The sequence below is a fragment of the Amphiura filiformis genome, chromosome 3, assembly GCF_039555335.1.
Source record: "Amphiura filiformis chromosome 3, Afil_fr2py, whole genome shotgun sequence".
Lineage (NCBI taxonomy): Eukaryota > Metazoa > Echinodermata > Ophiuroidea > Amphilepidida > Amphiuridae > Amphiura > Amphiura filiformis.
In genome coordinates, this window is record NC_092630.1 from 67,993,726 (window position 1) to 68,020,284 (window position 26,559).

Genomic DNA, 26,559 nt, shown 5'->3' on the forward strand with positions numbered 1-26,559 from the left:
GGAAAAAGGGATGAGCAAAAAGTGCAATCAAAATTCTCATTATTCTTTCTTTCCCATATTTGTGTGTCTCGTTACATTCAGTCACAACTTTGGCACATTTTTTCTTGACTCTCAAATAAATATTGTAAAATAAATGATATTAATATTAAATTCACAATTATAAATTTAGTAATATATAATTGTTTATTAAAAGCACAATAGTTACAGGATCTACTTCAGAATTTTGCAGTTAAAAACAATTAATGAATGCAGATATATAATTTTGGCCTATTGTTAATGCATTGTAGCAAAATATATTGCACATTTTGCAGGCCCCTAGTGGATGACATTTGCAGGTTTAGCTTTACACAGCACATGACTCATTATAAAAGATAGGTTTCAGCCACAGAGATGAGCTTGATCTTTTTTCCCATAATAATGTTATGCAATTGAAATTTTAAATATTAAATATGTGTATAATGATCTAAATCAAATATCAAAGTTGAAAACGTATGTATTCATCATTTGCTTGGCTCAAAAGCAAGTACCTAAACATACCAAAATCGAACAATTCTAATGACCAGGCACATCTCAACGATATGGCTGTTCTAGATGCTGGTTGACACAGCTACATGTATTACATTTGTACAAAAATTATGTGATATACAAGGTATTCAATGGATAGCCTAATCAAAGTTATTGTCATTGTATTCCTGGACTTGAATTTTAAAAGTTGGTCCCTTATAATTGTTGAGATTCTGTGATTCTTTGAAGAGACAGTGATTCTCCAAATATTCATTTCAAATGTTGCCATAATAGGTAATGCCGGGGTAGGGGGAGAGGACACACTTCTAACCAGGTAGACGTTGTGATTAGCATTGACACAATGAGGTCCACCACCCCCCCCCCCATAAAAATTCATTTTACACAAGTAAAAATATATGTTATGAAGTAATGGACTAGTTTTCTCATAAACTATTCTTTTCTGAAATTCTATACTTTCTGTTTTTTGAGTTAACTATTACATGTCATTATATGTATAATTATATTGTATATTATATAGGAGAGGAATATGAATATAATATGAATATGATACAATAGCATGATTTTTCTGTAAGAAGAATCTATGTACTTGTATACATGGCATTCACTACCACTGCATATTCCATGACTTTAAAGAAGTGTATATGCAAAAAATGGTATAACAATTGCCAATTGTGTTATTTCAGTGCAATGTTTGGAAAACTGACAATATGACAGTCATTTCTACTAAAAATCCAAGATGTTGAGATGTCAAAGTTACCTGTTATAGAGGAACCATCAGTCAAAATACTTAACATCCCCAGTTGAGATGATTTATTTGAAACATTGTCGCCCAATTTCTAAATATAGTGAAAGGATGCGTCAGTTCACTTCTGGCTAGGTTTGCAATTTACAAAAACAAAAACAGAAACTCTGCACCCACATTGTTATTCTATTTGAAAAACTAGGTAATGCTTATCCCATGGGCCACTCCTACAACAAGTGCTTGCCAAAGCTAGTAAACATAATTTGACAGCCTTTTTCTACTTCAATGACGAGATGTTAGGTCATATTAGAAAAGGATGTTCATCATTTTGATTTTAATATCTGAAATTGTGGTGAAAAGGAGACTTTTTGAGAATAATACATACAAGCAAAAAAGTTAAAATTGCCTCATTAAGGTTTGCATCAGGTGATGTAATAAACCTAACATGGTTCAACCTGGGTAAATGTTTTTGCATTTCCTGGGCAAAAACTTTGATTTTGACTGCAAGAATGTGAATGAAATGAGTGATTTTTTTTACATTTGACTGATAATTAAGGATTTTTTACTACTGTCATTTGCATAGGGAAATGGGCTTTCTTTTTTGGCCATCTTAAGGGTAACAAAGTCCGGGGGTACTCAGTACAAATGACCATACGGGATGTGCCGCAAATATGGGTAGCATTTTCAGCCTCTAGGTATATCAATGACCCCTTTTTCAAAGCCTATTTTGGTATATGAATGGGTCCTTTTTTCAAAATTTTCTTAATCTAGCCAAAATTTTCAAAATTTTCGCTAAATTTTGGGAAAATTTGTAAAAACTAAGACAATTTGGGTTAAATTCGGCCGAAAATTGTGACTTTTGGTATATCAATGTGTCCAAATTTCTTGAAAAATTGGTATATTTATGGGTCCACTTTCAAATTTTCATGCACGTCCCTACCAAAACCAAACTTGAGTACCCCGGGAACAAAGTTATGGGATAAGTCATAGCCTTTGAACACAGGTAACTACTTCATACATGAGTCCCAAATATTCAAATGAGGAGACATCATCTATTGAATATGCATATATCCTATTTAGCCATTATAGTATCCCTTTATTCTATGAAGCTTATGCAATATGTAGGATTAAAATTTCATCTCTTGCCCTTTTAGTTACAACATGCACTTTGTAATACTGATGTCTGACTCTGCTTTTGAAAACTTATCTTACTTCATTTTTTTGAACAAAGGAAAAGTCTCTGAGTCCAAGAAATCTGTTTTGGAGTTACAATGACATTTACTAATTGACATGAGCATTCTATATGAAGTCTACCCCTTTTCACAATGATTTCAATATTGGATTGTGCATGCATCCAGTCGGGAAAAATACCCTGAAGTTTTGACTGCAAACTACTTTCTGTGGTATGGTGAAAGAAATTCAAATTTGTTTGTGTTATACACTCCAGCTTCCTTTTATGTTCTAAATTACACAAAGAATGCGACTCATTTCTTTTCAGAGATGAGAATAATACATAAACGTGTCCAAATGGATTATCCAGCACACAGTAAGTACCAAGTGACATTTCCTCCCGCAACAATCAGCAGGAAATTGCACTGCTTCAGATTGATTTCAAAATTTGTCTTCTTGCCATTTTACAAATGTATATTTCATGGAGATGAAGTGAAATGTGACACAAGACTATTTGGAGTGAATGTAAGGGTAGGAAATTATCATGCAACAAAATGGCATTATTGGATTGACTGACTGACTCAGAGATTGCTTCTTAAAAAATGCAAGTAGATAAAAAGCAGGACGCATCTAACATTAATGCTAAGAAAAGAAGAGTAAGTAAACATAATAGTGAAATTATACAGGGCTTACTGAATATTTTGCAGCTTTGCAGAATAGGTGAAAAATATATTTGTAGACCCTACAAATACTATAATGTAAATGAGACCTAACATTTATGATACAAGGCTTGCTGAACCTTTGCAAAATGGGCGTAAAACATATTTGTAAACCCTACAGAGGCTATAATGTAAATGAGACCTAACATGTAAGATACAAAGGTTGCTGAACCTTTGCAGAATAGGTATAAAACACCTATTAGTAGACCCTATAAAGACTACTATGTAAATGAAACCTATCCATAAACCACTGAGCAGATGAAACCTTACATGCCTATTGAATATCAGACAAGATCCAATGCTAATGTGTGAAGGCTTGCAGCTACATGATCCTATGTTATCAAGTGACAGGATAATGACTATCCAAAATGTCAAGGCAACTTGCTAAGTTTTGTCAGATTTCCTAACAGTTCCTCTGTAAGTCATTCTCTGCACCATTGTAAAAACTTGCAAAGTTTTGTCAGATTTCCTAATGGTTCTTCTGCAAGTCATTCTCTGCACCATTGTAAAAGATCATTTGTAAGTCTGGATGAAATGCTCACAGCACAGTACGTTCCTGATACTTAACATATCTATATATAACAAATACCATGAGAATGGACAAATGCTAAGAATTGTCTGTTCCAGGAGAAAGTCACCAACTTGGAACAACACCTACAACAAAGCTAAACATGTTGAAGAAACTTGCCATAAAAAAAGTAATGCTAACATCGCAACTTTTTTGTAGCCTTTGGTAAAAATCATAAGCAAAACTTGAAAAACTTGATTCAGGCACGTTATCAGAATTAATATGAAATACTGGTGCAACTTTGGATTGCATAAGTTTGCACTCAACACTGCAGCGAAGTGAGCTTTTCTACACAACAGTCTCCAGATTACCTCCGTACCTATGGAACAAGATACTGCTGCAGGGTGGATATTTCACTTGTGAATATTAAATGAGAACAAAATCCCAACCTATCAAAAATCAAACTGAAACAACTTCCAAAATGCTCAATTCTTTAAGAAGACGACTTTTAGCTCTTCCCCCCATCCGGCAGGATTTTCAGACAGCCTATAATCTCCAACTGGTAACGAGAGAAATACTGACATGACATATCAAGATGTATGGAGAACTTTGTGCAAGTGAAAAAATAAATCCGCACAAACAGGTGAAACTGACGATTTCTTAGGTTCATCATTCACTCGAGTAACATAAATACATAAATACATACATGTAAAGTAATACACTACAAATACCTGATATTCTCCTATGTATCTCATTTCACCAGAAAAGTTGCTGACCCTTTCGTTATCAAGAAAACAAATTCACTTGCAATGCTTTTGTCATCTTGATGCAATTCCGTAAATTTACTACTAAGCATGCACGCTATGCTTTATCTTATATGGCTTTGAAACACAAACAGTTATTATGTCCTTGAAGAACGCTGCAATCAGGTTGGAACTGCGTGCTTAATTCAAGTTTCCACGGTGAAACATTAATTTACTGTTCACATTTCAAATAGGACATTTCTATTTTCATGAAAGCACACCCGTGTTTTCACTCGGTATCAATTCTCAGCAACTCATGTGTCACTCGACTTTGGTTACAGACTCGTACCCAACGTTTGGATCAAATTCACTTCACACAATATTACGATCAAATTCACCACACCATACAACTTTCATACGCTTTGAAAATCTGTTCTGAAGTTTGGTAAAATGTTGGCAAAATATTTGTCTGTGTTCCGCAATGGAAAAAAATACATCAAACCAGTTGAAAGCAATTTATTTTGACTGTTATTCTTTCCATTTCACTCATCATTTTGTGTATTACGCTCAAATTTCGTAAAAGTCTTTTCCGCAATTTAACGTTATCAAATAAGAAATTAAGAAAGGTTAAGAAATTGCTTGCCAAGATGCATATTTACCTATTTTTTAAACTGTTATCTTTAATTGAAGAGCATTTTTGCAATTGACGCAACCTTAACATGTAGGGGCATAAACAGTATGTTCCCATAAAGTACCCATCCAAAAAGGTATGTAATGCATTCAACAGATTGTTTTATGAAAAGAAAACAACGCCCGCTGAACATTCCTGATATTAAATCCCCGACTGACAATGTTATCACAGGATCCAAATCAATAAGAACTCAAACATGATCATAGATTTCATTTTACAAATGACAACGATGATAACTGTCATGTGATCATGGACATTAATACGCAAAGACACTACGCCGTTTTGTGCTAAAAATATATAAACAGACCAAAGGGGCTAATCTGCCCAATCATAATAGCAATTGACTTGATCAGTTATGCAGGGATTTTATAACAAACACCTCATCCAAACTGATAAGCGATCCAGTGGTAATGATGACATATGACACAACGAGTACTGCTTGTATGCTATGCCAGTTTGAATCAACAATTGGCGACGTACACGAGTAGAAAATAAGCTTATTACTTTAAACAAGTTTACTGTAAGCCAAGCGAGATTTCAACATCAGTCATTGAGTGATTTTACACTTGTGCTGGTACTACTACTAGTGAATCAAATAAATTAGAGGTTCAATTTCATCAAACTGTGCTGGAGTCGGAATTGATTCTCACATCTGGCAAGAATAAAGAGGGAGTCAACTGAGTTACTGTGTGCACTTGCAGAATGTGTAAGCTTTTTTAATTTGAAGCCCTGTAAATGGTAGTGGGAGATCTACTGGCAAGGAGAATGGGGAACATGAGTCTATTTGGGACACACTTATATGTAGCTTCTTTACAACTTTTTCTTTCAGAGAGCGCAAGTCATATCAAACTGAAGTTCATTTTGTTTTTAAAATCACTGACAATATCTTTCTCTATCAGCACTATAAAAGTGACTAGGATGTAATTTCCCTGATACATCTCTAGGTCAAGAACTGATCTTTTCAACTTGTTAATTAAAGAATTAATAAGCAAAATCAAACACACACCAACCTGATGGCTTAAAGCATGCTAAAATCCAGTCTCCCACTTTCATACAACAAACAAAAGGCGATTAGTTTCATAACATCATGTCATCATCTTGCTCATACTTGATAAAAATGATGTGAGCATATAGATAGTTGTCTTTCTTTCATTTGGCTATTCAAACATTTCTTCTGGTTCCTACTAGTACCCGCTTCAAGGCATCATTAGTACAACCAGGCATGTACGCCAATGAATTATCAAAAGCTGCAAGTCGTTTTCCTAAAAATAGACAGGCCTTTCTTTTCATGCCATCGTGTAACTTTTGGCTAACAGTGCTAATCTAAAAATAATATTAATAACAACTGATAATAAGTAACATGTAAGTTCTTTTCATGTGATAAAATGGGTTATGGAATTGTGCCTTGTGAGAAATATGATTAGAAGGTACACCAGTGAGACTTGAACATGTCTGCCATTGCTCTTGGCCACTTACAGCATCCAGAGACACAACAGTAAGAAGAAATTGGCCCATCAATGATGTTTACTTAACTCCTGACTTTTGTTATAAGTTCTCATCATCATCGTTATCCAGTTGGGAAGGTCTGTGTCCAAAGCGAAACAAAACCTTCTAAACCAGATCTTGAATTGATCAAAAATGTATGAGTGACCGGTGAATGACACTTATTATGCACAAGCTAGTCACTCTCACCACCTGAATAATACATCTATATCCCATTCAAAATGGAGTACATTTCTGGATTCAATTTCATGAAAAAAGTCGGCGATAATGATAGCACAGTGTCATCCTAGATGCAAAGTGTTCATCTTTTGCCAGCCACTTCCGGCCAAGTATAACCCCCGAAAGAATTCAGCTATGTTGTTGAGGCAAGTCTTCTCCTATGAATAGACCCACGTCTTTTGTGCCCGCAGAGAAAAAAACGGTAAAGTAAATTGCGTATACTTCTCAGACACAACATTGGCAAAATGTTTGTAGTTTCTTTTCATCATGCAGTATCCCCTTGTGTAGGTTATTGGACATCCATTTGGTTTATGAAATAAAACTGGTTATTTTGATCCAAACTATTAAGCTGTCAATATTATCTCAGGTGGGGAAAATATGCACATAGAAAGAAACCAAAAATGGTGATGATGTGCAAAAATATTGCACAGCAAATTTACTTGAGCAGTGTGTTAATGCAGGCCAAGCTTTTAAAACAATTAAGGGTGTCAGACATTGTTTTGTTGAATATTACTTTGGGTCTTGCTGGAAACGGAATATAAAGAATGTAATTTGGCAATGATTTAAAAGAAGGAGCCTCTCAGCTAAACTTGGCTTAACCAAGTTTGATTAGTATAGAGTACTGCATAGTTAGCGCAGAAGGAAACCATTTTGGATTTTTCATTTTGGCTGATTATCAAATGTCTTGAAGCATCAAACTACATGCAATGCTTTGGTTTTGTTATTACTAAAGAGAAGCAACTGGGAACATGCTTGTGAAATTTAGGATTGATTCCATATTATAGCAGTAATTTTGACTGCAAAAAATTGGTAACACCATTTATTTGATTTAAGGCATGAAAATAAGGGAAATACTATGTTATAATGAAAGCAAGAAGGAGCAAGGTAGAGTTAAAAAGTTAGGAGTAATTATTTACAGATGGTATTTTGAATAAAATGTCAGTCAAATGATGGAAAAATACATTTTAGAGAATCATAAAGGGGTAAAGTGAATACCACAAAATGGGAAAATGTCTAAATATGGTCAGAATGTGATAAAATTGGTGCTATTGAAGGTATGGAAAAGCAGGTATGAAAAGTTAATTACCTCCAAAGAAATTTGGAAGATTAAAAACATGTACAAATATGGGCAAGAGATGAATTCAGAAATGTGAGATGATGCCAAATCAAAAATAAGATTCTAGATTTGTATTCTTTTACATGGGACTATCGGCCTTACTATCTCACTAACCAAAATATGATAAAACTTTTGCAAAGTATAAGACTATTAATATTAACTACTTTTTCCTTCCAAAAGGCAAACTCTCTTGGAAACTTGAGTTATCTGATCATGAAACAGAAACGAAAATGTTGGAGAGAGGAGAAGAGGTAGAGGAAGAGACGAAAGTGAGTAAATCTGTAGGTTAAATAATAGATAGCTTCCATACATTTGAGAAGCCAGGGAATGCAGGTGTTTGAACAAGTCAAATTTAGACATATAAAACGGCACCATTGTGCACTGCGATATTTGAGCATTTGGATCAGTAGGAATGGTAATCCTAGCTCGTTAATAAGTCATTGCAAAAAGAATCTTGGGGGTTAGCATACTACTGTCTATGCAACAATAATATAATAATAAAAATGAGAGAAGAGTAACAATAATAATAATAACAAATAAGGATAATTCAATGGAATAATAATGTAAAATATATTACAAAAGAGGAAATGGAAGATCATACGTAGCCTTTGCTCTACAATGAAATGTTTTTTGAGTGCTGAGGAGCTTTCACTCTTTGCTATCCCTCTTGTTGCCAGCCGGCCACTGAAAAATTTGGAAAATTGACAGAAAAAATACCATTCAGGTTAAGATGTCCAAGTAGAGGTTATAAAAATTGAACAATCAAAATGAGTTTTATGAACTTGAAATATGCTTAAGATTGCCCATAATTTATTATTGCCCTGTTAGTTGTTAAGATTATTATACTGGTTGTGCACAATCCGTGAATTTGTGATGGATCCATCTCAGGTGACACATCCAGGGAGACAATGACTTAATAATTATGATATGAACTCTTTCAAAGGATTATCAGGAATTTCTGTGCAAAATATTTTGTCTGACTGCATCCCAAATGATCATCAATTGAAAACCTCAGAACTAAAAGGGAGTTAAAGGGACTATCTATACCCTCTGCATAAAAATCATGGTGAAATAATGTTGTTGAGCATTGAAACTGCATGGACAAAACCACCTCCTTGCATTGGACCTGTATGGGCATAACATTGCCATTTATCTCAAAATGCCCTCAATGTGACTTAAGCCCTTTTAGTTCTGAGGTCTTCATAACAGGTCAATTTGATTGAAATATCTCATATCTATTTCACACACACTTGCTCTGTAAGTATAAATTGCTATCCCTAGCATTGACTGCTAGCACACAGAGGTTAACCATAGTTTCCAAATTCGACAGCCTGCATTCATGCATCATAAGTGTGGAAATACTTTTCATTTTGATATTAAGATTTTGTCTTTATTGGATTGTTTTCACATTTGCCATTTGATTTGCTTCATTAAAACATCTGTACTTGTTCCAAAAATATGAATTTTGATCTGGTTTGGGAAATCACTGATAATCCCTTGTAATGAAAAATAAATAAGCCTGCAAAATGTTAACCTTTTAAGTAATCTTGCAGTTTACCTGCAATGTTTTTACTCTTCAGCACATTTTGTTTACACCAGAATATTTAAAAAGGTAAACAAATGTAGGGCAGCCATCAAAATCTGGGGCGACCTAAATAAATTGTGTGCCAAATTTGGTACAAAGTTAGAAAACAAATCAAATTAGCTAAGAAGTAGGAATGCCATGGTATCCCTTGCTTGCTTCCCCCTTGCAACCACCCTGGGTGGATTTGTGGGACAGGTGGATTGTGCCAACCAATTCTTTCAAATGATTTGAATAGTGTATCCATGCAATTACAAAGTGTGTGTGAAATGTAGTAGTGCATATCATTAGTAGAGTGAAACAAATTTAACTGATAAAATGTCAAATTGTTTAGTATTGCTAGTGAACACTTCAATTCTTAACATTTAGTAGGATATGCTATTACAAATATAACATTGTTAGATGCAATGTTCACTTTCACCTGAAACAATCAATATAATTTGTATTGTGAGTTGTGTTAAATCAAAAACTGACCAACATAATTTCAGTTACACAAACAAGTGGCTAAAATCGCTAGGTGTCAGGGAATTATTTATGAACTTTCTTAGGAAAATTTGACTAATCAAAGAATAACACAGCTATGAAAGCATCATCATCACTATCTTCATCATATCATCATCATCATCAATTATCTAGGCGACTCCTGGTCTGTTTTTATTTCTACACGTTCATATCTCTACAAGTGGAGAAAAAAATGCAGCTTACACGTGACTCCTTAACTAGATGCACACAGACAGTTAGTCTGTGTCAATTCAATTTAAAGTAAATTCTACTTACACCTTTTCATTATGGAAAATAAACATAATTAAACTTGGAAATCAAATAGATTCATTCTCCCTCCATGGCAACAGGTTTTTATCAATGGCATGAATAATGTGTACCGGTTACTATTCATTTGGATTCAGTCAATATACAGCAATGCCCAAAATAGCTTAGATGAGAATACAAGTCTCATTTGCTCATATTTGCATAGAATGTTTTTCCAAGTTCAACAAGATTGAAACACTTAATCTACAGAAAACATCTCAAAAACTTGTTAAAAATAAATGAATGGTGAACTGCATACTCTGAGACTTTAGTGCTTTATTCATTCATTCAATCTATCTTTATTCTGGTAAGCTCTTTGAATACATAAGTACTGATCTCCCAGGAGGTCCAGATCATTGGTGCAAACCACAAGTAGTATTGGGCTATTCCAGTTGAAATCCACACTAACCCTGAGGAAGAATTTGGATATATCTTTGACAGGGGGAGTATGTTTTTCAAATGTAATTGGTCAGGGTTAATTATCTTGAAACCCATACTCCCCTTGTATTATGGCTTTACCTGTATCTTCCAAAACTGGAGTGAGTATTTCAAATGGAAGTTACCCAATTGTCTATTCTAATAGAAACACATACTCCCTCTGTGGATGACTTCAGCTAAATCTTCCACAGGGTTGTGTGGATTTTAAATGAAATAGCCCATAACTGATAAATTTCATAAGTGTTGCTATTTTGGTTCTATATGACCTATGTTGATATTATTAATAGCAAAATGTGTAATAGTAAATGCTGAACATAAAGAAGGGGAGGAATAAACTGAAATTTGTCAAGAATTTGGTTTTTATAAAAATTTAAATATACATTTCATATCGTATAGTCAATTTCCTCAAAATATGGGTAATTTCATCCAAATTTTAAGGACTTTGTCAATATCTTCACAAACTAATGCATTTATTTTAAATATCTTTTAACTTTTAAAGGTATGATGAAGATAATGTCCATAAATTCCTGCCAGGCATGACTTTTTCTGCATCCTTTAGTAAAGCAATTTGCAACTACTTATTAAGATCTTATTTTTAGTTTTTGAATGCCAAGTTGTGGTCAGTCAAATTTGAAATCAATACAATTTGCACTTGATAATGATACCTATCGGTCAAAATAAATGACACTAAGCGCAGACAACATCATAGCACCCAATCATGTTTGCCATAAAATCACAACGATGTCACGCTTTTCCCCTAAATGTACTATTGTGATAATCAAATTATGGAGTGGAAAATAAATCTTTATATGTTCGGTAGGTGAGCGTACTGAGCTGCCAAGTAATTGGACAATGTGATTTTATTTAACCTTACATCGCCAAAATGCTGTCAAATTTGGGAGAAATCTTGCAATAATTGTCAGAAAAACAAATAAATGTCTGAATACAGAAAGTTATTTTTGTCAAAACTTCCTTCTAAATCAAATTTGATTCAATTAGTTCCTATTACTTTGCAAAACTCATTACAAATGAGAAACCTAAAATCAGGTCCTTCCAAATTGTTAATAATAACCTCAGTGCACAGCAGACCAACACAAAGCCTATTACAGTACTGACAGGTATTGTAAACGCAGAACCAGTTACCCCAACCGACTGGCCGCGATTTTAAACGGATGGCATATGTATTGTCTGTTCTAACTCAACAGATAACCAAACCAGCACGTCAAACAGAATCACCCATCATCTCAAGCTTGAACTATTCTGATATGGCTTAATTTAAGGGACAGGAAGATTCTACAATTGAGAAATTCCTCTTTAGAATGTGCACGTGGCTATTATTATGCCTGCTGTCAAATTGGAATATAGGCTAATAACTCTGGGCAAAGCAAAATACAGTGCTATCCACAAAAGCATACTTTCTCCTTCATTTCACAATTTTTGTTGTTGACAATTTAAAGGGGGCTGGCATGAGGTCATTGGAACTGACCTCCTTCTGATTTGCTGTATATATGTTGTTAACACTGTAAACTTGGTATTATTGTAAACATGATTATTACATATTTTATTTCTACTTTCCTCTATATCTAGTCAGCCAAGGTAAAAACGATTGATCATCTTTCATCAGGATTTGGGACACATCGTTATTATCTTCATGTACTCAGTCAAATTGTTCTTGGAATCATTGTTTCACCCAATGATTAAAGATGTACAGATGGCAGACACAATTATGACATGAACTATTGAAACTGACACTGCTGGACATGAACTGGTCATTTTTTTAATAATTATTATTATTGAAGACAGCCTAACTTAATGAGTGATACAGGATTGTACGGAATCCAGGAAGGAATGACAGGATAGGTATTCACAAAAGGAAGCTTAAGTTAGATGTGGCCTAAAATGAATGTTTGTGTAATGGTATAGCAAGGATCTTTGTTCTGTTTCATTTTTTAAAACACAAATACCACAAAAGGGGGTAACTTTGGCTGCTTTTTGCAGGTCACTTTTTAGAAGTAAAAATCTTAGCAAATCTATCAGAAATTACTACGCTACTCAAATTTGGTACACTCTATTTGGTACTTTCTATCAGAAATTGTTTTTCTTTCAAACAAAATTTTTTCAAGCAAAATACTTTCTTTCCAAAGAAAATCAATTTCTGATTATGGTTTTAATGGGAGTTGAACTTGTAAAAATGACCTGCAAAAAGCTGTTTACCCCTGCATGCCAAAAATACCTCTCTTACAGTACAACAGTTGCTTAAAAACAAACTCATGGTTGTAAAGACAGTGGGTAGCCCTTTCATAAAACTACAAACAATGCTTACAGTGCAGACAATTTTGGTCCTGATATGGAGATGACAACTCAGATATTTATGCAGCAAACTCCTTATAAATCTCAGTTAATGAAAAGATTCTTAATACATCTTGTTGTATATTAATCACTTACTGCCTTGAAATGGCAAATTATGTCAAAAAATAACTACAATTTACATTTTATTGTTTTTCTATAATTTACTTTGATCTTTCTCTGGGTCGTCACTAAAACAAAGCATCTCATGTCAATGCCTGAACAATTGTCATCAAGTGATTAAGGTGGGAGCATTTGTGACAGTTAAACCTAACAACGGATTGACAACAAGTAGACATGTCCTCATTCATTAGCCGGCATGCATTTATAAACTGAAAACAAATAAGTGAATGAATAGTTGACTATTTATGTATTATAGTGCATGTGTGTTGATGGGGAGAGGGTAGGGAGGGAGATGTCAATCAGGAGGCAACATGTTATTTACCCACATGTTGAAACCAATTATGAAAACTAGGTTATTGTGAATGTTTGTTCAAATTATTTCTCACAAAATCACATGGCATAATTTCAGTACTGACAAAATTCAATTATTTCCATGTGCAAAGATATTGTTTTAGCGAATGTTTCATTGTTTTTATTGTTGTTCAACAAACACAGTAATGTCTGTCCTTCCTCAGATATTTCTGGATTCTCCATAACAGTTATCTGAACCATGCATATGGGGTTGATGTTGTGAGAATAACTGTCATGTTAAGAAATTGTTGGATAATACTACATGTGGCCCAATTTCTTAACATTATATGAAAACAAAATGTTAGTTGTAAATAATTGTTGGAGAATAGGGATGTTGATACTTACGAGACTTTACCATATGCTTCAAATGCTTTCATTAGATCTTCTCTTGTAATTTCTGGTGCTAAATCGCCTACGAAGACATGGAAATGATCTGCGGAAGACAAAATAAAATGGATATAACATTTAGACATTTTGTACAAAAAACAAACTCCGAAATGCAAGAGGGGTAAAATGTGTATTGAAAATGACAGGTATATGCCATGCCTGCAATTCATGTCACGCAGTAGAAGAAATTGAAGAAGGCAATTTGCTAAATTACGCCGCACTTACACTCAATGCATTATGGGGAATGGAGATCGGACATCAGTTTGCGTAGCAGTCAGGGTGTTGTTTCTTGTGTTTTTTGGAAATTAAACGCTAGGCAGATCGGATCCAGTGTAATATCTCGACGTGATGCTCGCAACAAGCTATAGCAACACCTCAACGTATCCACTCTTGCTTTTACAGATCGGGTCAGTTTCCAAACTTTATTAGCTTGATTGTAACACGATGCTGCCTCCTACATAGGTAACAGCAGCGTTACAAACTCGCTACCTGTCAGACCAATTTTGTTTACACCTCATCATGTGGAATAATACTCAAATCCTTTCCATCGAAATTGCATCATGTAATTTACCCCCTTTAATTACTTCAGAGGATGGGTTGATGATGATTTTAAGGGTGCACGGTTATTGTATGCCAAATTTTAATTGGTGTTGAGGATCACACCATGTTGTGTAATATCTGACAGTATTATGGTTTGTTATGATGGTGGTTTGCCCTGTATGTCAGCATTATATCCCCATCAAACCTGTGCAAGTCTTGATAGGCTTGGTATTGATGCCTGCCTGCTACTCATATGATATTTATGATATAAGTTTGATATTTCCACTACTTTTCAGATCAATTTCTGTAATCTTATACAATCCAATAAACACAATAATATCTTACACCCATCATACGCTATTAGATATAATGGGCTATTCCTGTTGAAGTCCATACACCCCTATGGAAGACATGGCCTTAAATCTTTCACACAAGGGGTGTGGATTTCAAATGGAATCACCCATTTAGGTAACCCCTATTGAAATCCACACCCTCTGTGGAAGATTAAGGTCATGACTTCCATAGAGGGTGTATGGATTTCAACTGGAATAGCCCAACGTTTTTTAACACACCCCATATGCGATTGCAGCATTTTACAATATATTATAATCTAATGGTTACATCTAACACCAAAATGCCTAAAACAAACAAACAAGATATTTATTCTGTCCCAAACAAAATTTTAAAACCTGTTTTAATATTGGGTATGATGTTCCCCTGTGCACACCTTGATGAAGATGTGTTAAAATGTGTGTTACATATTATCCTATTACTAGACATGCACATAACCTAAAGTACACCTGTTTCCCGATATGAATACTTGTTGTCCTTCAAATACAAGCTCCCTCCTTTGTACTCTTTTTACATATAGTCTAGAAAACCCACTTATATAATACCCTCAAATATAAGGTAGATATGTTGTGTACTACTTGATATTTAGTGCGGATTCCGCGCACATAATGGATATTGCAAGACTTGACATAAAAAATACAATTTTACCCAGTCAGTCAGGCTCTGATTTCATATGTTCATGGATATAAAAAAAATGTTTTGTGCTCTCGAAATTCAGTTTAGATTTATTGAATGATTCTACTGTGAACAAATTCTGGAATATGTTAACATTTATTGAATGAAATACTTTCAGTTTAAACTTTCTCAGCACAAATTTGTATAAATACCTTGATATTTATAAGGAAAATAATAAATTAAGGTATTTATACAGATTAGTGCCGAAAGCTTGTTTAAATTCAAAAGTATTTGAATTAACCAGCACGCATGAACTTACATTCAATTTTTTTTTGTGTGGCAATTTCTGAAAGGGGAGGCAAATTAGTATTTATTTATTTAGTTATATACAGTGGCTGGTTATGATTTTGATGTCCCTATCTGATTATAAAATTTGAAATAACAAACCATCATTTATAATTTGACAATATAGAGTGCTCCTGATGGTATTTTTATACTCCATTCCTAACCAGATGGTTTTTGGTACAATTTTTATAAATGTCATAAAATCTGCAAATATATCACTTGTTGCAGTTACATGCCTGGGTTATAAGCTACAGCATTACACGCTATGCCATCTGGTATGGATCCCTCACATGTTATTTCCTTTTTTTGGTTCCATCTTTTGATCTCGCTACAATTGATGCATTGCTGAGATTACAATATTTATTCTATAGTAAGCATCTATATTGCACCTATGCAGGGTCTACTGAGAATTTCCCATAGAAGTCAGTGATAATTATCATATTTCCCAAATTGCCGCCATGAGCATCTTACTATCCACCCATCTGCACAACTTTTGCTCATACAACCAAATAATATTATCCCTGATAAAAAGATCAATTTAACTAAGTATGAGCACTAGATTTACATAGGTTAATTTGTGACACCAAATCGTTTAACTCCGCTCAAAGTAGACCCAATTTCCCATCCAACCGCCTTTATTCTCTTTGTTTTGTTCCAACACTACTCAGATAATACACAGTGTATTAACATCCCACCTCCAGATAAATTGTGTCTTCAGAATCGACATCATTTTCCATCATGGTGAAAACTCTATATCATTCATCACCTCGAGATATTAGCCCTTGCTGCAAGAAATGGGCCAAATCCTTTCATAATACACCATCTTCCTCACAGTTCATGATTCACCTTACCACGCGTAATCCACACCGTCGCTTTTTGAATTATCTGCCACTGATATTCCAATTTTTTGACGGAAAAAACGATGCTGGTTGCAACTCTACACACACATAGAACAGGTGTCTGGGCCAGGATAATTACCTGAGCTGACTTTTCTTTAAGTCACCTAGATTTCAGTTTTTATAGTAATGGGGATTTTCAGATGATCATAATGCAGTTGTGATGCTTGTATCATGACAAGTATATCGGACTTTTTATTTGATAAAAACAGTGAGAAAGCTACTACTAAATATCCTCTCAATTCAGCTCCTGTGATATTATTGTAGCGGTGTTCTATTTCACTATAAATTTACAGTCACAATATGTTACTCCACGATGCAATATTTTGTTACACACAGTAAATCAGCAGTTGTTTGTACTCTTGGTGCTGATCATAGAACTCAATGATATGACCACTTTTTTTGCAAAAGAGTGTAATTTTCCTTTAATACTAGACTATTAGGCCTACCAGAATCTTTGAAATGGAAAAAAAATCAATCTTTCACTTGCTCTGTGAAGTATCCAGGAACTTATAGCCTCTACGAATAAATGTTTCATGTGACATGCAACTCTTTTCATGAATAGCTGTGACAAATTTGATGTGGAAAAATGGATGAAAGAAAGAGAACAAAACCTTAGGCTTCTTTCAATTTTTCATAGATCCTGCATTGTCCTCCATAACCTCTGACAGTTTGCAACTTCCACCTTTCATTTCTGTAAATATGCCAGCAAAAAGACTGAACTCGGTGTGCAAAATGACTGCCAACAACAAGTCTAAAATAAGTTATTTTGTTACTAATGAAGTGTCACTTAATTACTGTGATGATGACCGGAAGTAATATGATACAAGGAAGGGAAAGTAGAGTAAGTGAAGTGTCAAACAAGGAAGGGACTACAGGGCAGCACCCTTAGAAGCTACAAGGTTTTCATCTATATACTAAGGTGGCCTATGTGCATACAATTTCTTCCATAAATGTAGCATATTATATTGCTGATCAAATCAAATTTAACACACATGTAAGTTTAAGTGATATTATAACTGGCTCATGGTATCACATGACTATACTGCTGATAGATACTTTTGTCCTGATACATGTCAAAGATGATGGTCAGTGGTCAATCATTAGAATAATAAAATATTGAAGCACCTTAAAAATTCCTGAAATGTCACATATTCTTTTTTTTTCTCAGGAGACAATTTTTTTGGTAAAACCCAGACACCTGGTATCTCCATTCACATCATTTTTACCCAATATTTACACACTCTAAATAATTTTCACGCACTGCAAGCACAAATGACACACACTACCATTAAAACGAAGAATAACCTGAAATGAGGAATATCAAACATCCCTGGGTGCCTGGCATTTGGTAGACAGCAGTTTCAGTTAAAGGTTCAAAGATCTCAAAATACACTAGACGTTTCATTGCGAGCTTGCTACTGGATGAATGCAATAATGAACTTGGTGATATAATGAGACTGACGTCTGAGTATCATTGCTTACTTGACTGTTTCCTCATGTCTATACAACAATCCGTTTGATGGGTAAGGAGGCAAAACCAAAAACGATGACTGTCAAGGTTAAATGCACTGTTGCCATGACTCTTTACTTGAGTGATTGGGCTGCATAGAACCCAGTTTTGTAGCGCTTCTTTAGAGGAATTTGGATGTTTTCTGTGTCTGAGTACCGGGCTTCTTATGTAACAACATGTTTTTTACTGGTTTTGCTGCCTAGTTTGTATGCATTTTTGATTTTTAAAGTGCTCTAAAATGCTCTCAGATGCATTTATGGACACTTACACCTGAGCCAATCATTAGCAACTTATTTTCTCTGACTGTTCCATAACCAAATTTAAAGATGTGCATGTTTTTGTACCTGTAAAAAGAAGCCCTACTTGCTGTGTCTCAGCAACACCGCTAATATGTATAATATGTATGCGTGTGAGGGCATCAAGTCTCATCTCGAGTTAATTCACATTCAATACCTCTCAGTTTCATAATTAACTCTCGTATTAAGTCCTTAATATGTCTGTGAGCGTGCAACCCAGTGCAACCTCATCGACTATGCCACACACAAAATGGTCATCTTTTCACCATATCTTGTGTGAAATAATAATAAGCTTACAACAAGTTCATTGAATTTATCACAAGTCATCCGTCTGCATTAAAGGTCAATTAAGAGAGTACAGAGGAGGTTCTCCGCTCAGGTAAGGATGTTACAATGACGGATAACGAAAAAGACGATTCCCCCATCTTGTCATCCTATCATCATCTAAATTCATTCTCAGACGAATCATGGAGGGAGGATATTGCCTACTCCAGTAAGCTGTCAATGATGGGTACTTCAAAAGGATGCTATGGAGCAAAGCAAACCAGTCTACTATAGCCGACTAGCTGGCCTAAGTAGCTCGCACAAAATCAGACTCCCGTATCAAGCAGTCGCCAATAACACAACCTGTCAATGCATTGTTTATGGACATTGATCTGAGCTGGGTGTGTGGCACCTGAGGTCCATAATAGAGAGAGCTAACTTTATGTGCACAATTTTCTACTTATATGATCTAACATAGTTAAGGGATATTGAGCATAAATGAGGCAGTGAACTGGTCAATTAGAAGAGACATACTAGTGGTAATAATGCCAATATCTGCCTTGTGCATCCAAGTGTAAAGTACAACCACGCCATGAACATGATGAAGATCTGTTTAGCAAATTTCATCATAAGGTATGACTTGCCAGGTGAATGATGATTGGCCTAAAACGGGTAAATAGGAACTTGTTCCGAGCATCTAAATCCAATTTTGTGAAGAGAGAAAAACAAGTTATGGTGTTTTGACTTGTTTTAAATCCTTTAAGCCTGGTTTATCTGCTATGTCCTGATTCCTTGGACCAAGACTGATAGCATCTGCTTCATAAAGCCTAGAGGTGTACACTTTGGGTAAACCTGCATCCCTTAAATCCTCATTACCATGGTGACGGGATGTTGTGTAACACATGTGTTGGTGTGCAATTTAGACACATTTATTGGCTTACAAGAAAGTACCTCGAGTGGTAAACGATGGTGCTCTGCTAAATTAAAGCCAGTAATAGTTCAAACGAGGGAAAGTGATAGAAAGCCTTTCTTTTAAAGTCATTAAAACCCAGCATATTCCACCTAAAGGATGGAAATGAAGCTTTTTATAACTTGTCATTAGTGCTCATTACATTACATTTGAATCTACATCCGCCATACTTTCTTTAAATGGCCTTAAGACAAGAACATTACCGAATCATGCACTCCAGTACTATGGCCACTAGAGCTTTGAGCACAAATAATGAGCAATTTTTTGTTGACTTTTTATTTGACTGCCAATTTACACATTCCATTCTGGGCATCCATTAAGCATGATGGTTTCAGTCCATGCATGAAATATGAATTGCACAGCAAAAGATTGTCCGTCGAGGCAACAAAAATGTTCATCATTTCGGCAGCCATGTATGTACGCGCACATTTCATTACCACCATGCCTACTGCCATTTGTACACACGTTAAGCAACAACAAGCTGAGCTAGTATGCCAGCGAGGTTCTCTTGTGGGGGATCCCGAGGGAAACTACATGCAGAAATTGCATAGCCTGACGACAGGTCCGTTTCAAAATTGCCCATTGCGTGCACTGGGCTGGAGGGACTTATACAATCACCTGTCATATACAACCATAACTGCTGATTTGACCTAAACGCAGACTTCCTTGATAATGCACTCTCCTTTTCTTCCTTAGCTATTGTCACTTGCTAACCCTATTCACCAACAGACTAAGTAATTCTGGGCAGTAGTTTACACATGTTATCTGGAAAAGATGTAATGAACTTAAATATTATAAAAGTTGTTGCGATTTCAAGCACATTCTCCATGCAAAGATAACTTCCAAATTATGCAGACGGTATCGTTACGTCAGACAAACACTGAATAATATGGTATAATAAAAAACATAAGTCTGCTACAGTCACATATAGAAGATAAGGGGTGTATGCAATTCGATTACGATGTGTGATGCATCACCATGGCAACTAATGACATTGACTGAAATCAAATCAAGAAAAAATTAGTTCAGTCCATTAACAGCAAATTTACACAAAAAAAAAAAAAAAAAATGAAATTTTCGTCTTTTAGTTTTAGAGCACAGTGGAGGGCAATGCTCTCAAGTACATTAGGAACATTCACACATTGGAAAATCAAGTTGATGTATTATGTGGCAGAAAATGTCATATATTGTTTTAAATCATATAATAGGCAAACATAGAGTAATCTGCTTATATGTATCATTCCTGGATCCATTTGCAAAGTATTCTTAATGCACTTGGGATTGCTTCGAAAAATATGATACAAATTTGTGAAAATGACACATTTTGCTAAAAAAGTTTTGAGTGATTTTTTTTACAGATTAGAATGAGTCTGTTTTGTGGTTTCAGATTACAATGTACTATGCATTATTTTAGATGAAGGAAGATGTGGTTTCCCTCTAAACTTAGATGACTTATAGATATAAATAATCTACTTCTCTATTTACCAAAAAGGTGTCAGATTAGCATGTTCGATCTGGAAAGACATATTGGTGGTTGTATATTTTACAATATTTAGTGTAAGACAATTTTGCCATTTTTAGATAAATATCATTAACTCATTACTTATTGATATTGCTTTTTAAAATCATTAACGTAACCATAGATTATGCTAAAGAAAATCTTATTATTATGATCTTATATTGACAAAAGCTGTTACACTGAAAATATCTTTCAGCTTTGTTTTTTCCCAATTAATTGAAGTTTAAATAACCGAAGATGTTCCCAGTATTCTTTTAACATTTATATCGCATTTGTTACAATATCTCAGTGGCACATTGGTCGTCTTGCGGTTACGGCTAGAAATATTTCTACTCCCACTCCTCCTCTTGATGGAATCGCACAAGCCTATTTATCTAGAGTATTCTTGTTTCAACTGCTAGGACCAATGACTCTTTGAGAGCACCCTTGATAACCACACAGATACTTAAGACACTGCAACACTGAATCACAAAGTGGCTGCTATATAGTACTTACACTCATTACCTAAAATCAAACTGAGGCTTGGTAATTAGCAATGGTGTCAAGTTGACATGATTCTGAAGAACTTAATTAGCATTAAGACTATATGGTCAACAAGCCAAAATTGAACTTGCATAATAAATAAAACAGTTGCATTGAAATTGAACATGGCAGCTATTTTCTGACAAGATGTTTTGAAGGTTGGAATATGTTCAGGTTTATAATTTGTTGCAACATTGTCATTCTTATGTTTTGCTGATTTATTGGAAATATAATAATAATATTTGAAGTTATAGCAAAGCTAATTCAATTTTAAGGATGAAATCCACCATAAAAGGTGTGTTTTTCTAACACCAGCCAGGTGGGCAAGTACTTATAATAAAAGCCAGAAATGATACGACCTGTGTTTGGTTAGTATGGCATAACTAGGGAAGCCACCTCACAAATCACCAGTTGCAAGATAATAATAAGTATAATAAGTGGGAGCATGTGTGGCCGAGTGGATAAGGCGCCCGAATCATAATCCATAGGTTGCGAGTTCGAGCCCCACTTGTGCCAATGTGTTGTGTCCTTGGGCAAGGCACTTTATCCTCAGTGCCTACTGAGGGATGGGGTTGGGTTGGATGGGATGTTTGTATAGTTGTTTGTTTTAATGTTGCAATATTTGTGCTGATTTATAAGCTGCTGCCTGCAAATTGCATTGCGCCTGTTTTGGTGTGTTTAATGTACAATTCTAGCAATTTGAAATAAAAAAAAACCCTTCCTTTAACTGGTTATAAACTCTAAAATGACCAGCTTGACATTTGGAATAGTAACACTGATCTGAAACTGTTACCCACCAAATGGCGAGTACCTTTGACATTTTACCTGGGCAACAGTATGCAAGTTACCCATAATAGGTGAGTGGGTTGGCAAGCAAGAATATAAGCTACAGCCCTGTTATTGTCTAAGAAACTGGATCTCAATTGTTCTTTTTCCTTCATTATTTCCATCAAATAGAGGTAAATCCACATGATGGAATGCATAAGTAAATCAGTAATCAGGACACAAGTCTTTCCTTTAAAATAAATAATACAAAACCCTATTTACCAAGTGACAATTTCAAGTACTCCATGTGAGTGATTAATGTTGCTATAAACTTAAGAGGCTATAACATAAAGGTTTAATACAATTACAGTGTCTTATACACATGGGGTCTCACATCCCTTGGTATTTGATCATTAATGAGTCGCAACACCAGCGCAAATACTACTGAATAGTTTAATGAGGTAACCATCAGTACTATGAACAGCGTTAATATTTCATAATGTGTGGCAAAATATGACTATCAAGTTACCAAAACATGCTCACTGTGTGATAAATAAAACTGACATCAACTTTGCTGGTTACTTTGTTTAAATAACAACATTAGATATCGTTTTTCACAATATAGCAATTTTGTTTGGGTCGTTTTTGCCATGGCATCACAGGACCACAAAATGACACAGCATTGTTAACAAGTACCTAAAATAATATTATAAGTTCTCAAAATTCATTCCATATAAAACATGGAAAGTATGCCCAACCATGGTACCATATTGTATCTAATGTAGTTTAATTTGTGACTAGATGTATTTGTATCGCTCTGGTGCTCCTCGTCAAGGATGAGCATCCCCAATGGTATTATGGGTGTTGCCTAGGCAAAGAACTCTGCCTGACTATTCCCACCATCGGTGTGAGTCAGTTGTGAAATTGCCAGTGGTTCTGGGTCATGCTAGTTAATTGGCTGGACCTAAGCTTTATATATATATATACTGCTAACCATACAGAGTGGCCATTATACTTGTTTGGGATTCACACTAGGTATTCCTTTCATCAAAAGCAGCACCCCAAAAGTTAATCCATTTTTACTTATTTAAGGTATTATAGATAAATGTATCGATGTTTTACAGCAATATTCTGTAATACCTCATGCAATAATTTGGCCTACCAGCCACAATATGAAATAAAACATAACTGAATCTTGAAAAATGACTGTAAAAAGACAACACTGGGAAACTTTTTTTGAATTGCTAACCTATTTTCAATCTATGTCAATGAAGCGAAGACTAATCGAACAAAGTGTGAAGTTTTAATAACATGATGATTTTGGTGTTAATATCATTTTAAAATTTCAAAGTGTCAAAAATATGCTTCATCTTGATTGAGGTGGTATACAGTAGCAATGCAATATAAACTCTAAAAATATGGGTATCTATCCAGAAATTCAGATAACATTAACCAAATTTCATCAAAATAATCCATTATGGAAAAATATCCAAATTGATTTTGTGCGACATTGTCCTCATTTTTCTCAATAGGGTCACAAATAGTATTCACTCTCACCTACACTAAATATTGGTTGAAATACTCTAAAATGCATGAATATGGAAATTTATGGAGGGCTTCCCATCGAGCCAAGAAGGAAAATCTATAAAACGTTATGTAAGGAATAGGAGGTAGTAGCACACATAGCATACGTTGGTATTGACTAACCCTGTAAGGCTTGATTTCTCTCTCTCTGAATACACACATATCCCCACCACCACCCCCTGAGGGTTTCGTGGAGAACATTCATGGCTGCCATAACTTATACATACCAATGCATGTATACATATGAAAGGACGCACATATCCTTCTTTTAACAGGGGCAACCAAGCGTGGACAGTGCATGTTATGGCGTACAAATGCGATAAAGACTAACTACAGTCAGGTACATATAACCTGCAGGTTTGGTCAATAGCATGAGTTGCAGTTAAGTCTTACAGTGCTAACATATAAGGTTGCTGATCAGTGTGCTACTATTTATCTAAAGCCCAATTCCATCAAAATTTGCTACTGTATAATGTTTGAAATGTGGAACTAGATTGAGTCTTAGTGTGAAACTTACAAGGAATCTGATCTGAAGTTATCCTGTTGTTTTCCGCCTCTGTATGTCGGGGTGGTTTATGCCGGGGGTTTATGTGGGGGTGTGTGTATGTGTTTGCCAGCAAACGAGGACACACACCTGCTTTTCACATTTAAACTGTGGACCACTCTGCAATGGGGGACTGTCCTCGGTTCAAGGACAGCAACAGTCTAATGTATTTGCAAAATATGTTCTATCATACACAAGCATTTGCAGTTGCTTAAATTTCATACACACAAAAATACACAAACAAAATTGCGGAAAACGTCCTTGGTATGTTGATTGAGTACGGATCTATGTTTGAAGGCGATTCATACACGTGGGGGGGGGTGTATGTGGGGTGTACAGGTGTCACCTGTGCATGCATTGTATGTATCCATATATTTACTCCTTATATAAACCCCTTTTATGCACAATGTGTTCACTAGTTTTGTTGCAACAACACCTCTTCTTAAATTTTATCCTTTCCTATTACCCAAGTCAATTAGATACTTTCAATAAAAAAAATAGTGAACATTTTGCTATTGCCTGTTATCGTCCTGTCTTCTCAATGTCTTATCTCCTCAAGTATGTCTAATTCAATTTGCTGGGGTAGAGAAATCAATAAGAACATATTGCTTTATAGTCCACTTGCCTCGGGGAACGGTATCTTGGCTGTAAATTTTATTGATTTCAATATTTGACTTTTTGAAAAATTCCTTAGATGCTAGTTGTCACATTTTGACCGTCAAGAATCAAATTGGAAGTTGTGAGACTTTTCAGGTTGAGTAAACAGTTGGCAGAACCTTCCGTTGCTTCATTTCAATATTTTTTGGGTTAATATATCTAAGCTTTCAATGTAACAAAACCATGCTTCTCATACAAATGATGTAATATATGAAGAAAAAAAATACAAAAAACCAAGATTGCATTTGGTTAGAAGATCGATCAGTCACTGTCTATAGTTTTGGTGATTGGTCTTCTACTTTATAGTATTTGTTTAGTAGCTTGACTACATACACGGGGGACTTTCAAAAGACAATCAAATTTAGGTACATTCAAACCTAATTTCATGATGCTGAATGTGATTAAGACCTGATCGTTTCATAATCGTATTATGATATTAGTACCGTGTGTCCGCTCAATGTCATCAGCATATACTACAGTTGTGCTGGCTGTGTGGATGCTCTCATCATTCATTTATCATAATCGGGTAATTACGACAAGATGACGAAAATGGCAATGCCATCCTCTATGGTATCACTCAAGGTAAAAGTAATAGACTGCAGAAGCTGCAAAATCGAGCTGCGCATTTTATATTCTCTGTTCCTCGCTCAACTGGTACCTCCAACCTTCTCATCCAATTGCATTGGCTTCCTGTCCAGGACCAAATTCTTTTTAAACTTCTGCTTTATGTTTTCAAGTGCTCTCAGGGCCGTGCCCCTAATTATCTTTGTGAGCTTCTTTCAGCCTATGCTCCAGGAAGAGAAGGATTGAGATCTTCTTCCGGTAAGACCCTGCTTAGTCAGCCTAGGGCACGTAGAGCAGCTGGTTTAAATACCTTCTCTGTCTCGGCCCGAGGGAATCAACTCCCTAAAGCTATTAGGGAGTCTCCCTCAATTCCAGTTTTCAGAAAGAAATTGAAAACTCACCGTTTCATTTAGCTTCTTTCTTGTTCCTTCTATGTTTCTTTTTTTTGCATTCTTTCTCTCCTTTTTCAGCACTTTGATAAATTTTAAAGGTGCTTCATAAATATCTATATGCATGTATGTATGTAATATACTAGTGTGGACTGGGTCCTAGTTATTCATGTACCTCTGGCTAACATTATAGGTAGCCTTTGGCACCAATCTGATGTAGACCAATGTGGATTCAAATGTGTCACATAGCTAGC

At 35.2% G+C, this 26,559-nt stretch overlaps 1 protein-coding gene across 1 annotated transcript in view; it reads right to left on the reverse strand.

Moving 5' to 3' along the window:
• Positions 1–26,559, reverse strand: part of LOC140149023 (nucleolysin TIAR-like) — a 349,403-nt gene that overhangs the window by 22,117 nt on the left and 300,727 nt on the right. The window contains 1 exon segment of the mRNA XM_072171166.1: positions 13,930–14,017. Coding sequence (XP_072027267.1) covers positions 13,930–14,017 — 88 coding nt within the window.